Below are 14,910 nucleotides of genomic sequence, written 5' to 3'. Positions count from 1 at the left end.
TCATGAATGAGACGAAATGGGCAACTGAACCGGTGGACGTTGCACGGAAATTTTCTGTAACCGACACCATTTCATAAACTCTTCCTTCCCTCCTTCCCTTCCTCCCTCTGTCCCTTCCCTAACACTTTCTCTCTCTCATTTCTCTACGGCTTGAAATATGTAAAGCTTCAGCTTCACACTTGGCTGCTCACAGAAAGTGCGAGACAATTGTATTCTGCTCCTGGCTCCTGATGGAAAGATCGCATGACATTCGTTTACTGTTGACTCACGACCTCCCTTACTTTCCCCTTCAGTACCATGAGCACGCATGCTCTATTTGGTAAATACTTTTAAACATATTTAGTTCAGAGGTTTTTTTCTGTTGTGGAGTGTTATTAATATGTGACAGAAAGGGCTGCGTGAGTGAAGGAAGGTGCCATGGTTGGCAGTACTATTAATAGTCATTTGGAAAACGGAGACCCCGTAGGAGTGAGACTCATGTCCGACCTGAGAGCCTGACGTCCGTCCCAGCCGGAAATGACCCGAGCTTTCTGGTATTACTGCCCCGGGAACGATATTTACTGAATCTTGTTCCCTTTTCATTTTGCCAAACTGCAGGTTAACGTGACCCTAATTAACATAACATGAGACAAACAAACAATAATATTTTATTTGTTAATTTTGTTACATTTATTTTGATAAGTTTTCATTCAGTTACTATTTTCATGAAATTTATTATATGCTTTTACATTAAGCTAAAGAAGGAATTCATTTCATTTTCATTTTCATTCGTACTTTTCCCATACACATTACCTGGGATAATAATTTTTTGCGTCATACTGAAATAGTAGAATAAAAGTCGAGGCCTGAAAAAAATGCCTATTGTGTTAACTTTGAAACTGGGGAACCAAGAAAATAAATATTAAGAAAAGAACTTCTATTTTTTTAATGAAACTATACCTCTCAACGGGTTAAAAAAAAGTATACCTAGACTTATTTAGCAGACTTTACTTACCTATAGCATGACTTATTAATGAAATATCAATAATCAGAATTGAGTACACATACATGATAGCATATCCACAATTCTGAAGTTTAAAGTGGTCTGAATACCAAAAGGGTTTTTGTTTGTTTGTGTTTGTGGCAAACCCATTTGGCAACAAAATCTTCCCTGAACAGATGAAGGGCTGTTAATTACCTTAATTTATTTCACTGAGTGTGAACAGTCATACATTTTCCTGGAGAAATACTAATGTGTTTAATTTGGTAGTGTTGCCTCAGCCCTCACTGGAAGCGTTATAAAAACTAGCTTATGCACTTTACTATTTTTAAAAGAATGGGAAGAATTTGAATTCAGGAACACATGCAATATCTACGTTTGCAAATAGAGGATTGAGGACCTGCATCATAGAATCATAAATAAATGTTCAAGTTGGAAGGTACCTGCAAGATAATACATTCCAACCTCCCCGTTTTATGAATGAGGACTCTGAGTTCAGAGCCGGGCAGTGACCTGCCAAAGGTCTTACTCCTCGATTAGTAGCAGGGTTAGAAATAGACTCCACTCCCAAGGTGCTCAAGTCCTAGGTTCCTTCTACTCACAGCCCGTTAATGAGCTCTTGCATGGTGGCTGGGATTTCTAAACAAATGAAATATACATGAGTGCGTCCTCTACTCAAGAGTCACTCTTTCTGTGTGCAGGGAGATGCAGGGCTGTGCACATACCTACCTTTGAGAGAAACAATGTCCCTCTTCTGTTCCCAAACTGATCCCTATTAAACTAAGTCTGCTAGTCAGCACAAGGACAGTCACCATCACAGCCTTCCTAATTTGTTAGACACCATTCCAATCTCTGAAAAGGCAATGGCCTTGACTACACTCCATTTTAACTTCCCTGTTCGATTGCTTTCTATTAAAAACATTTCAGAATGCATATTAGCTTTCAATCAATCACCAGGAATTTACTGGGCTTCTCTTTAGTGCCCAGGATTGTGAAATGACTAAATCACTGATTTTTGACCAGAGGTGATTTGCCCTTCAGGGAATATTTGGCAATGACTGATTGCCTGTTTACCTGTCACAACTTGGAGAAGGCTATTGGCCTTCAGTGGTCTAGCGGATAGAGGCCAGGGATGCTACTAAACACCCTACAATGCATAGGACAACTTCCAGCTCAAAAGATCAGTAGTGCTAAGATCAAGAAACTCCAGAACTAAACATATGCTATGATTCCTCTGCTTCAGAGACTTTATACTTTAATTTCAAACCAGCAACCTAACAGTCATAAAGTTATGAAAAATAATTAAATACTAAATTCAGTGGCCTAAAGATTTAGAGTCAGCCAACTAAAGTTCAAGCCCCACCCTGCCCCCTATTTCCCCCTTGACCTTTGGAAAATCATTTAAGCTGTTGCGGCCTCAGTTTTCTTATCTCTAAAACAAGGCTATTGATAACTAACCTACATATTTTATTGGGTTGCTATGAGTATCAGAAGAGATAGTGTTTTTGAAAATACTTGGAGAACTACAAGGCGTTATATATATATAAAGCCATAGTACTGCTGTTCTTTATAACGCTTTTACCCTTGCGGACAGACATGTTCTGCATTTATCCTAGCATTGAACTTATAGAAGTGTCCACCCTGAGCACAGTGAAGAGCCCATCACCCATTGGTCATCCACGTCAGGAACCCAATATCCTCCTGATCTCCTTTTCCCTCTCACTCCCCAGTCAGTCACTAAGTCCTACATTTTTTTTTTTTCTTTTTTAAAGGAGGTAAATGCAGGAATAGAAATCCAAATTAATATTCCACCCAGGCACTCACTGATAAGCCTGATGTCGAGCCACAGGCTAAGGTCACGACACTTTAATTATGCTTTGTTGTCCTTTCCCTCTTCTGGCATCTTGCCTTCCTACATCTCAAGATTTCTTCCCTGATTCTTCGGGAGGAAGTATCTTCCTGGAGACTCAAGAACAAGTTTATTGTTTCCTGATACCTTCCCACCTCTGTTTTTAGATGTAACTAGACTCAAGACCAGGTCATTTTCAGAGTGGAAATCAGGATGTCAGTGAAGGCACGTGGGGTTGTCACCAGAATTCTGGTGGAGGAGCTCAGATCCCTGGAATCTTTGAGGACCTCTGGGACGTCTTTCTGGAAAGCAAGAGCTAGTTGGCCAAACTGGGAACACCTACCATATGTGTAGAGAGTGCCACAGTTCACTACATTCTGTGGGATATTTAATACTACGCACACTTAGCGTATGAACTTCTATTTATGTGAAAAGATTTACAACAGTTTAATTATTCACCCCTTAAAAGATGTGTTTTTTTCCTCTGAAATTATTCCTAACAGTGTAATAAAGACTGCCCCACTGCAATTAAAACATATTTTGATTTACAAACAAATGTGTTAAAGGCACATCTCTTCTGATGTGTCAAGTGACACATACAGGAGAAAAGGAAAGGACAAATGGTCAATCCCTGCATTAAGGGAAGAATTGTATATGTGTATATTAGAAAAGAGCAGAAAAATGACTTCTTTCAAAAACTGATCAGTACAGATCAGTTCATAGAACCAAATTCACCTTTTAAATGCTTATAGCGCAGAAATCACGTACTGTGGTTTAGTATGGGTACGAATAAATGCAGTGAAATGTTTTATTTTCTTTCCCTTGGTGTTTTGAGCTCTACAGTAGTAGAAAACCTCACCACACAGAAGTGTTTAAATGAAATGTCCTTCGCAAATTCCCAGTGTCACTCAATGGAATATAAATGGTGATGATACAATTAAATTATATTACTGGCTTGGTGTTACCAAAAATCTTCAGGGGTTTTTCCCCCTGTGTCACTCAGAAGGGTTGTACTTTTCCCATGACACATACATTTTTCCCTCTTTTACGTAGGATCGTGTACAACCTGATTTGGCCCAATCCATAAAGCAAAGGAGAACAATCTTGCCTGGCTGGGCAGTTGGCTCGGCCATCGTGCCACCATCACACAGAGCGAGACTGGAAACTGCCTTCTAACCGTAAACCTTTCTCTTTGCAGGCTGCACGTCTCTTTGACTCTAGTCTGCTCCATTTGTGAGATGGCGGTGTGGGTGGCCGAGCAGCAAGGAAGTGGGAACAAGCTAGAGAGATCTCATTTTACACATTACGAGGACTCTGGCTTTGCTCGTATGCTCTACACGCTGGCATATCAACTAGATTATTCTATTTGATTTTGAGATCATTTCCGAGAGCCTTATATTCCACACTTACCAGTTTCCTCACTGATACTCATTATGAGTTTGCACTGAGAACATGAATGTCCGAGAGATGTGTACTGAATTTACATGGAGGTTTCTTCTGTAAAATCATATACCGGGGTGAAACCTGCCCCCTTAACGCTTCCAATAGACTTACCAGAAAAAACTTCTTTCTAACCCAGAAATAGCCAATCCTCTATTCTTTCTTTCATTGAGCTCCATCTAATGGCAATTCCGTGCTTTTCAACATGGAGGGAAATTACTGGTCTCCAGGTAAAGGGTAAACTCCCTTGAGGGGATCAAGGGAGCTGAGTATGGGCTTTTCTTGGTAACAGTAGGAAGGCTTGGGGTTTCTCACCTGCTGCATCAGGATTTTACTGATTGGGTTGATTGCAGTTCTGAGCACAGAGAAAGTCAACAAAAGAGAAGGCGTATGCTTTTACTTAATCATATCACAAAGCAACACACCCCCGGTGCACAGCTCCAAGCAACGTTTGCCAGGGGTTGGAGCCATCTAGCTGTTCTAAACGCCAAGTCAGATAAGAAAGTTGCAGGCTTGAGACAGAAGACTGCAGGAGGCCTATCTAGCAGCCCTTTACCGGGTTACTTTATGATAAGGAGGCAACACGGAAACGCGCAGAAAATGCACACAGCCATGCACACGTATGTCAAGACAGGAGCGGCGAGAACAAAGACACAGTGCCTTGTAGGTCGCTCTGCCGCTCAGAAGAGGAGAGACCAACGGTTGCGGCTCCCGGGGTGTCACCCAGTAGCTGCTGATGTACGCTCTTCTGAGTCACTGGCCTTGGCAAGATGACTTAGCCCAGACCGGATAGGCAGGTGATGGAGAGGGAAAAAAGCCTACCCTTTCCTAAGACTCACTTTTTATTTTAGTCCAATCCTTTCTTTTTTATGTTTCTCATATTCGAGCCATTCAGAAAGTACTTTAAGTATATTTATTTATAAACATCTCTCATGACTGCAAATATATCAGTCTCCAGGGAGTAGGAGGCTTTTTTTTCCCTCCCACTTTCCTTTCTCTCCAAACATACAGGCATAGGTGCGCGCGTGTGCGGGCGTGCACACACACACACACACACACACACACACACACACACACAGCTGCCCAGAAAGGATTTACGGTTATGATTGAAAAAATTAAAGACTCCAACACCAGAAATGAGATAATACAGAAAAAATGGGCAGGACCCTATCCTAGGCCCCCTGGTCCCCTGTCTGTGACTAAAGCATCTGATGTGCACAGAGCACCCTTGCCCTCAGTGTGGAGTCAGGCTGCCATTCGAGGTGGGCTCCTCCAGGAAACTTTGCCAGCTCCCTCCTTGTGCCTTTACAGCAACTTGCTTAATTGGAAAGATTTTCTATCCCATGAGTGAGCCAATAACTATTTCTGCCAAAAGGCTGTGAAAAGTGGGAATGCTCCATCCGGAAGCAGCTGTTTGAGTTCCAGAACACCCATCAGGCCAGCTGGAGTCGCTTTATTATCTCTGTGTTATCGAGATGAGGTTGCTCCCTATAGAGGATCCTGGCTCCTCAAAGGCTTGCATTTCCAGTTTCTTACTATCTTTACCCGTGACAGTGGGAGGGACTTTGCTTCTCCAGTCAAAAGCGAATGATGGTTACAAAGATGATCTCAGGACTGAGGTGACTTCAAAAAAGAGGCAGGAATCTCAGTCATGTAGCTCCATTTCACTGCATTTAGCATCGCCCCCTCTCCCCAAACCCAACACTCCTCTACCAGTGGCCTTGACTTTCAGCCATAATTTGTTTGCTAATAAGGAAATTCTCGCCCTGGACTGCCTTCTCTTCAAGGGCATCAATGGCAGTGTCTGTAAGGAAATCTGGATTTAGAGAAATAGGAGATAAATGCCTTCTGTGTCCTGTAATGATCGAGTTTCCTCCCCGGGAAGGGCCAGAGTGCCGCCCTGGAGGAGTTTCATAGCACTGTGGGAAATGACCTTCACTTTGAACTTCACTTCTTTACCCACCGGGACCACACTCCCAAATCCAAATGGATTCATCCACACGCATGCTGCCTTACAGCAAACACCCACGCCGTGAATGGTAATCATATGGGCCCATAATCCTCTTCCTTCCCTAAAACAGGAGAAGGTGTATTTCCTCAATTCTTCTCATTCATCCACCCACGGAGAAGATTTCAGGTCGGTAGAGAGATAAAAGGCTCAGGATATGAGATGTCAACATTTAAGCCCCGTCATTCCTCAGGCAGATAACTGCCACACTCCAACTTGGGTTCGCCTGGCTGTCTTGTCGGAAATTCACTCAGCTGCAAGTATCGGAGACCTGTCCCCCAAATGGCTTAAATGCATAAGGATGACCTCCCAGAAACCTTTAGTTTATATGTTATTGTCCATGACGGTGTTGCTTTGCCGCCCCCAATTCTGAGAGACTCCGGGAAGCTGAGACTTTCAGTTCAGCACACTGTTAGCTTGAACAAAATTAATAAGGAACAAAGGGGCAAGACGATTGGACTCTGAGTAGGAAAACATTAGTGACTGCCACAATCCCAGCATCTAACATTGTGCCCAGCAAATAGTAAATTATACACTTTTATCGAATGAGGCTTTAGTATGTTAAGAAAAGGCGTGGTCACATTCTGAAATCACAAGCCCTTTTCAGGTGTCACTAACATATGTGACTGAGAAAATTTAATGGTCATGGAGACAAGCATGCAAGGCAAAGATTGATTTGATTCTTTTTGATTCTTGCCCTTCCTGATGAACTAGAAAGAGCGAGAACTCAGACGGTCCTTAACATGCTCCAGCCACCCTTTTAATAACTGTAGCTCTCAGAGCTGCATGGATCTTTAAATATGTTGTGCTACTTTTTTCTGGCCCGCAGAGTTGCAAGGATCTTGACATCAGCTCTCCCCTCAATAATTTTTATGAATCCCAAGGACAACGGCTCTGATAGGCATCATTGACAGGTCTGAGACTGTTTCTGTAACTTTATAGAAAATCATCACAAAGATAGACTATCATTTATAAACATTGTCTTGGGACTGTCTTTATTTTTTAGCACCTGGATCATGGATGAGTTTTCATAAAACAGAGGTGTCCAAAGATGTCTTTGACTGCAACAGAGCCTTGAAGACTCAATTCAATAAGGATTTACTTTACCTGTATTCCAGGGACTGTGCTGGACCCTGAGAATGCAGAGAAGAATCGTGTACTATTCCTCTCCTCAAGGAGTTTATAATCCAGTGTTGAGAGACATTCCTGACGTGTTGAGTGCTGTTGTAGGTGGGACAAACATGATGCTGTAGGATAATCAGGAGCGTGGAACTAGATCCATTTGGAGAAGATTCTTCAAGGCTGTTAGAAGGCTGTGAGTTGGGCCGTGGTGTAGAGTAGGACTTTATCAAGTAAAGGCATGTGGTTGAAAATTCTATCCTTTTGCATCTGACTCATATTAAAATAATTACAGTAGCGCAAGGCAAGAAAGAAATTAAGCAAGCATGAAAGAAGTCAGCTTTTGAGAGAACAGAAGTATAAATCTGAATTAAAATCATACCTTTGGAGAAGGTTATTAAAACTGTTCTAAGTTGTAGTCATCAGGCACTTCACTGCCACAGTCCCTGGTGGGGATTTTGCAGGCTGAGCAAACTTTCCAAAGACTAAAGACTTAAACCCTCTTTTCCCCTAACCTTCCTTCTCATTTGACTGGAAAAACGAAGTTGGGAGTTTAGAGTCACAGGCAACATTCCCTTAACTTTGTAATTGTGGGTTGGGAACTGCCATTTGTCTCCTTGGAGAACAAAACATTCCCCAAACTAAAGATTCTCAAATTATAGTGCTAAATGATTTCAAAATATTTGAAAGGCTATTTAAAAAGTAAATCAGTGTAGCTATTTTCTGTAGTAATAAATAATACCCAAATGTTTATAGAATTTAAATGTGGAAAGCTGGAAAAGAGGTAAAGAGCACCGTGATTGAAATCCAGTCCCTGATAGGAGGGAACAGCTGTTTCTCTGACGGCCTGAGAAGCAGTTCATGTCCCCCTCCAACCTTGACCCTCATCCCTTTCCCCCAGCTAACATCAGGGGAGCAGAAGAGAATCGAGCTCAGAAGCATGTGGAGGCTGATGTTACAGGAGACCCAAATATCCCAAACTGCCGTCAAAGCATGCGGTATGGTTGTAGCTGACCGACTAAACTGGGGCTTCACACTGATGCGATGCTTTGGCACTCTGCATATACTAGTTTGATATTTTCTTCCTCCCTAGATACTCCACGTTGCTGGCCTTTTTAAACCTCCATGAGCTTGGTTGTCTCAAGTTTGTTTTGTTTTTCAAAGCTCCGTTGTGTGTTCCAAATGAAAGGCACCAAATCATCATGTCTTTTTCTTGAAAGGGCAAGTTTACTGTGCTTCACAGCATATTTGCTGTGGTGTTACTTTGTTTTAGTTGTGGTTGCAACTTAGCATGACAAGATCGCCTATTTTATTTTATTTTATTTTTAATTCAATTTTATTTTATTCTCTTGCACTGATCCTGTCTCTTTGGAGGAAATTGACACCAAAGCCAGGCTGATAGTTGGTTCTTCAGTGAGAGTAGCTCACACTCTCCTCTGGGAATGTAGGAAATGGAGCAGCCCTAGTCTCTCTGAAAACCAGTCAGGCATTTGCAGACAACCTGCGTCTGTTATCAGACAATTAAGAGAAAAGGATTGAAGTCTTTTGGGTTGAAAAGTCTAATGCATTGAAGTTGCAGCCTTGACCTTTTAACTGGAATCACTGAAATATTCTTCCCTCCCTTAACCGGGTGCTTTATCAAAAGCTAATCTATCACAGGGATGACAGATTCAGGACAAGGGCCACCCCTGGCTCTCTCCAGCAGTTCCCTGGATGAAGTACCGTGATGTGTGGTGGTTAACGCACTAGAGCTCATCAGCACCTGAAGATCCACAGCTGTACCTGAGGCCAGGCTGTAGTCCTGGCAACTGAGCCTGACTGATGGGGAAGAGGGAATCCTTCCTGACAATAGCCATTTCTTCTAAGAGGCAGCTTCCTGCCTGTCTGGCAATGAGAACACTCTATTTTGTCATGGAGTGTGTAGACTGCTCTTTGAAACACAGATTTTCTCATTTGTTGAGATTAGGAATCAGGTGTTTATGAAAAAATTGAAATCTGCTTTCCAATAGGTGATTTTAAGATTTATATAGCACAAAAGTAATGTAATTTCAAGTAGACATCATTAGAAACCCACTGATTCTGAGATATTCAAACATTTGCTTACTATAGTGATCTCTTGAATAGAAACATTTTGCATGATATTTCTTGTTTATGTATGAGAATCAGATATAGATCAAATCAAATAATAACCAACCAAATAGCAGATTATAGTATTGAATATATTGCTACTCTATTTCAAGTTATTTATTTAAATTAGGATGGTATCATCTTTAAGCGGTACATTAGATTGCTATGATTGCCATAACAAAGTATCATGGACTAGGTGGCTTAAACAGCAAATTTTCCCATGATTCTGGAGGCTATAACTATGAGATCAAAGTGTCAGCAGAGTTGATTTCCTCTCTCCTTGACTTGTAGATGGCCGTTGTCTCCCTGTGTCTTCACATCATCTTCCCTATGTACTTGCATGGGTCCTAATTTCCTCTTCCTATAAGGACACCAATCATATTGGATGAGGTGTCACCTTTAAGACCTCATTTTAATTTAATCACCTCTATAAAGGCCCCATCTTCAAATACTCTCATTCTGAGTTACTGGGGATCAGGACTTCAACATATGAATTTTTTTATTGGGGGGGCTGGCACAACTCAGTCCATAACAGGAGGTATTAGCAAGAAAATATATTTGCAACGTGTGTAAATGTATTGAAGCATATTACATGCCAGGCAATAGGATAACTGTTTTACATACATTATTATTTCATATGCTTCTTACAATGATCTTAAAATCTAGATTATTAGAATCTCTATTTTTACAAATGAGAAAATTTGGGCTCAAAAATTAAGTCAGTTTTCCGAAGTTTTAGAGAAGGAACTGTCAAAACCAAGCCTGTACACTGTGTCCACAACGTGCGCAGGTGACCATTATGCTCTTTTGCAATGTATCCAAGGTCACAGAGCTGGTTGGCAGCAAACGCAGGCCTCCTAATTGCCAGGGCAGCATTCTGTCTCACTCATATGCAAATGATATCAGACAAATATACTTTTCACTACTCTGATTATACAAAACGAGGATATCATGTTGCCCTGCGTTAGCTAGGCTGTTTTATTTTTCAAGGGATAGAGAATATTGATCATGATGAGATTTTAAAAACCATCAATGCTTTGCTTATTAACTCAGTTAATTAGGGCTACTGAAAGAATGTATACAAGTAGGATGACCTACCATCCCGATTTGCCTGGAACTGAGGGCTTTCCCAGGATATAGGAGGTTTTGTGTTAAACCTAAAACAGTCCCAGTTTTGGAAACAGAAAACATTTCAGAAGCAGAAAATATAGGGGAACTGTCTCAAGCACCATAGTGTCAGGTCATATGGAGAACTGGATTATCAGTTCAGACACAAATGCTAAAGATTCCTGAGAGATCGAATATACAAATGGACAATGGCCAGATCATGTATAAAAACAGACCTCTGACCCGCACTGCAGCAAGTTGCCCCGGAAAACAACCCTTTGTCTGCAATAAACAACCCAGGAAGCCCACCTGTTCGAAGTCACACTTGCAGGAAGCCAGATTGCTATCTCTAGCACAGTTTAGGATGCTAAACAATAACTTTTGTAATAATCAGCCCAACATGGCTGGGACCTGCTTAATAACTGACAGCTTCCCTAATTTTTGTTCCTGCTTCCAACTTAGAACCAGTTAGAGAAAGAGAAGTACCCACCCCTAACCAACCCCACAGGATGGCCCACTTCTAGTTAATCTGCCTATGGCTTCCCCATAGAGGCCAACAGCCTCCAATCAGGGCACAGCTGAAGCCTCCCCTTTTGTCCACTACAAAGCTTTCGCACTCCTCTACCTGCCCTTGAGCCGCTGCCCAAATTCAGGTGACAGTAGCAAACTCCCTTGCTATAGCAAGCTCAGAACAAGCAATAGCCTTTTCTTGTTCTCATTTGGTTGGCCTTTGGTTACGTCCACATTCCATCAACAGTACACATCTTTCACTGTCTATGCCAGCGTTCCACCATTTTGGTGACTCAACATTTTGCCTCTACTGCTCTTACCTCTCTATTGCCACTGAAAACAGCCTCTATTACCTTGCGGTCTCAGGCTTCTGTTTACTGCCTTATTTCTGCATCTTTCAGATTCTTTTCTTTTCTATCTCCCTGAGTTAAACTCCCTGAGAGAGAGAGAGAGAGAGAGAGCATCTGACTGCAACATGCATGAAGTGCCTAGGGAGCGTCCTTATTATGCATCATTATGGCTCCCCAGCTCATAAACTACTGGCCAAGCTATAGATGACTGCCTTTGGCTCAAAGGCCTGCCTGCCCTTGGCCAATTAGCTGTACTCATGGTAACACCATCACGTGACACAAAGTTTGGTAACTTATGCATAAAGGATTATTTCATTCAAAAGTGTCTGTGCTGGGGCTTCCCTGGCGGCGCAGTGGTTGAGAGTCCGCCTGCCGATGCAGGGGACACGGGTTCGCGCCCCGGTCTGGGAAGATCCCACATGCTGCGGAGCGGCTGGGCCCCTGAGCCATGGCCGCTGAGCCTGCGCGTCCGGAGCCTGTGCTCCGCAACAGGAGAGGCCACAACAGTGAGAGGCCCGCGTACCGCAAAAAAAAAAAAAAAAAAAGTGTCTCTGCTTATGGCTCCACTTAAAGTGTACATTTCTAAAACTGGCCAATAGCAATAACCTTAACAAGGGTTATATCTGAAAATGATATTTGATCCTTACTGAAAAGTCAAAATCCAGAGATTGGGTTTAGAAAACTATCCCAGGAAAGAGGCCCTAGTGGGTCTGGGGCAGCTAAGAAGGCCTTTCTGTATCACTCACCACTCTGCACAAAACATTGTCCTATTTCAAGATTTCTATCATAAATATTTTCTGAGTCTTGCTTTTGGGTTAAGAAGAGTATTGCTGTGGGCCACTGCTGTGTTCACAAAGCTGTTGCTTGTGTAAATTCTCTTTTCACTGTTAGAAGTAACCACTGGTAACCTCTGGGGGCTTCAAAACTTCCCACCAACTACTGAATGACCATATCAAATACATCAACATGCCTACAGGGAAAGTTTCAGATTGGATGAAGTTAAACATCCTTAAGCTGTCCTGATTCTTTCTCTCCTGTATTTTACCTTCCTGTTGCTGTACCGCTGTCTCTTTCCAGCCTCCTGGCTAGGATGGCCCCTGTCATCTGCACACAGCATCCTCAGGACATGTTATACTGCTCCCCTCGTCCTCACTGTCACCAAGTCAGAAAAATGATTTCATCTTTTAGTTAATCTGAGGCAGCGTTCATCTTTGACTCTAGCATAGAATTGGCTGACACAGAAAGCATAGATTTTTTCCCTTAATCTGACTAAACCTAAACCCATGCTTCTTAGCTAGATACCGCACCTTGGTTTTTTTTTTTTTTTTTGTCATTAATCCCACTCTGAGTTTGCTACAGTAAATTAAACACATTTGGATGAGCACTGTTAAAAATATGGTGATGGTCTCTCCCAAAGTTGATTCCAACTAGCATCTCCAGGTTTGGGGGGATCCGGGGCCACTCAATCACTGTGTCCTCAGTTCTGCCCCCTCACTGGCCCCTGGGGAGGAAGATATTTCTCAGTGTGTCTGTGGGAACTCAAGCTTTCTATCTTGAGCCATCATCATTTTATTAACTCCATTCATGGAGGACTCTGTGACATTGGGCCCCTAGATGTTCCGCCTTAAGCCTTCATCCACTCTGTACAACTTGTATGATTTACTTGACACGCGTTCACTAGATAGTGAGATGCTAAGGTTCATTTCAACCTCAAAATAAGCTTATCTTCCTCACCTATTTCCTCTCTAAAAGAAACCTTTAGATCTTAGCTCATCAGATGAGAGAGGCTATCAATGAGTAACCAAACTCATGTAAACAGCTCTACTCACTGCCCTGGGTTCTGCTAGGTGACTCACCAACGAGAAAACTCTGAGACGTCGTTTTCTAAATTCCTGTAACCCTCACTGTTTTTTTTTTTTTGGTTGTTTTTTGTTTTTGCCGTACACGGGCCTCTCACTGCTGTGGCCTCTCCCGTTGCGGAGCCCAGGCTCCGGACGCGCAGGTTCAGCGGCCATGGCTCACGGGCCCAGCCGCTCCACGGCATGTGGGATCCTCCCAGACCGGGGCACAAACCCGTGTCCCCTGCATCGGCAGGCGGACTCTCAACCACTGCGCCACCAGGGAAGCCCCACCCTCACTGTTTTACAACAGCAAAAGGAATGATTCAGGAAAAGTAAGATGTCATTTTAGAATAGATTTGATCTCTGGCACGCAGTGTTGGCATCATTTAGACATTGCATTGATTAAACGTACAGGGTTTTTGATTCACCCATAAGCATGTTCTGTAATTCTCAGATTTATTTTCTATTGGAAAATTTATTTCTATGGTCGCTTATATTTTTGCAATTGTCTTAATCAAAGAACATTCTGTGTTGCCACATTATCGTCTTAAGAAAGGTTAGAGATCCATATTCTGATGAGTCAACATAGCCAGTTGGCCAGTCAGAAATAATTTTGTGTCCAGCAGTGTCAGCTGTGACGAGTATTCAGGTCAAAGGGCAGCCCTGAGCATGTGTGCTGCATGGTGGTAATCAAAGGAAATGTGTGGCATGCAAATGGTTAAAGGACGCCTCCTAAAGGTAAATTACACGAGTAGTGCTCTTATATCTGCTTCAACAGATAATAGCTTCTCGGCAATACCATCAGAATAATCCTTTAGTTTTACTGGAAATATAACTACCTACCTTGGTTTAACATTTGGATTTTCTTCTCAGGAAACATTATGGAATGAATCAAACTGATTGCAAAGATAAAGGCACGTGGCTGTTGAAGATCAGACAGGACACAGAATTTAAATTCTCTCTCTTCCCCTGCTCTTCTTCAAACTAAGTTACTTTTGCTTTACAATTTTAAAAGCAGGAGTAAAAGTATTCAAGAATAGAGATTGTCGGGCTTCCCTGGTGGCGCAGTGGTTGAGAGTCTGCCTGCTGATGCAGGGGACATGGGTTCGTGTCCGGGTCCGGGAAGTTCCCACATGCCGCGGAGCGGCTGGGCCCGTGAGCCATGGCCGCTGAGCCTGTGTGTCCGGAGCCTGTGCTCTGCAACGGTAGAGGTCCGCGTACTGCAAAAAAAAAAAAAAAAAAAAAAAGAATAGAGATTGTGGTTCCTTAAGGGATGATATCCTGGGGAAAGTTTCTGAAGGTCTGGAAATGCCAAAATTAAGTTTAGATTTTCTTCTTTAGGCCAGTTGTTTTTCATCTTTCCCTCCCACCCTTCCTATTTCAATCTCTTCCTTTCTTTCTTTCTCTTATTTTTATCAAACATCAGAGCAGAGCCCTGAAGAAATGAAATGAAATCTTACATGACTGCCTATTATCGGAAATAGATGAAATCAGGGAAGCTTCATCAAATGTGTGCTTCAGGGAGGAACTCTGTGACTTGCCTTGAGACGACTCCTGAGGTACCTCCGTGGCTCCATCGG

At 42.4% G+C, this 14,910-nt stretch overlaps 1 protein-coding gene across 1 annotated transcript in view; it reads left to right on the top strand.

Moving 5' to 3' along the window:
- The first annotated feature begins 4,066 nt into the window (after positions 1–4,066).
- Positions 4,067–14,910, top strand: part of C5H4orf54 (chromosome 5 C4orf54 homolog) — a 46,932-nt gene continuing 36,088 nt past the window's right edge. Inside the window, exons 1-2 of the mRNA XM_065878139.1 lie at positions 4,067–4,154; positions 8,297–8,393. Coding sequence (XP_065734211.1) covers positions 4,067–4,154; positions 8,297–8,393 — 185 coding nt within the window. The remainder of the gene's footprint in view (positions 4,155–8,296; positions 8,394–14,910) is intronic.

Source organism: Phocoena phocoena, chromosome 5 (assembly GCF_963924675.1).
Source record: "Phocoena phocoena chromosome 5, mPhoPho1.1, whole genome shotgun sequence".
Classification (NCBI taxonomy): domain Eukaryota; kingdom Metazoa; phylum Chordata; class Mammalia; order Artiodactyla; family Phocoenidae; genus Phocoena; species Phocoena phocoena.
Note: the sequence above shows the minus strand (reverse complement) of the source record. Positions and strands in the feature narration are given on the sequence as shown.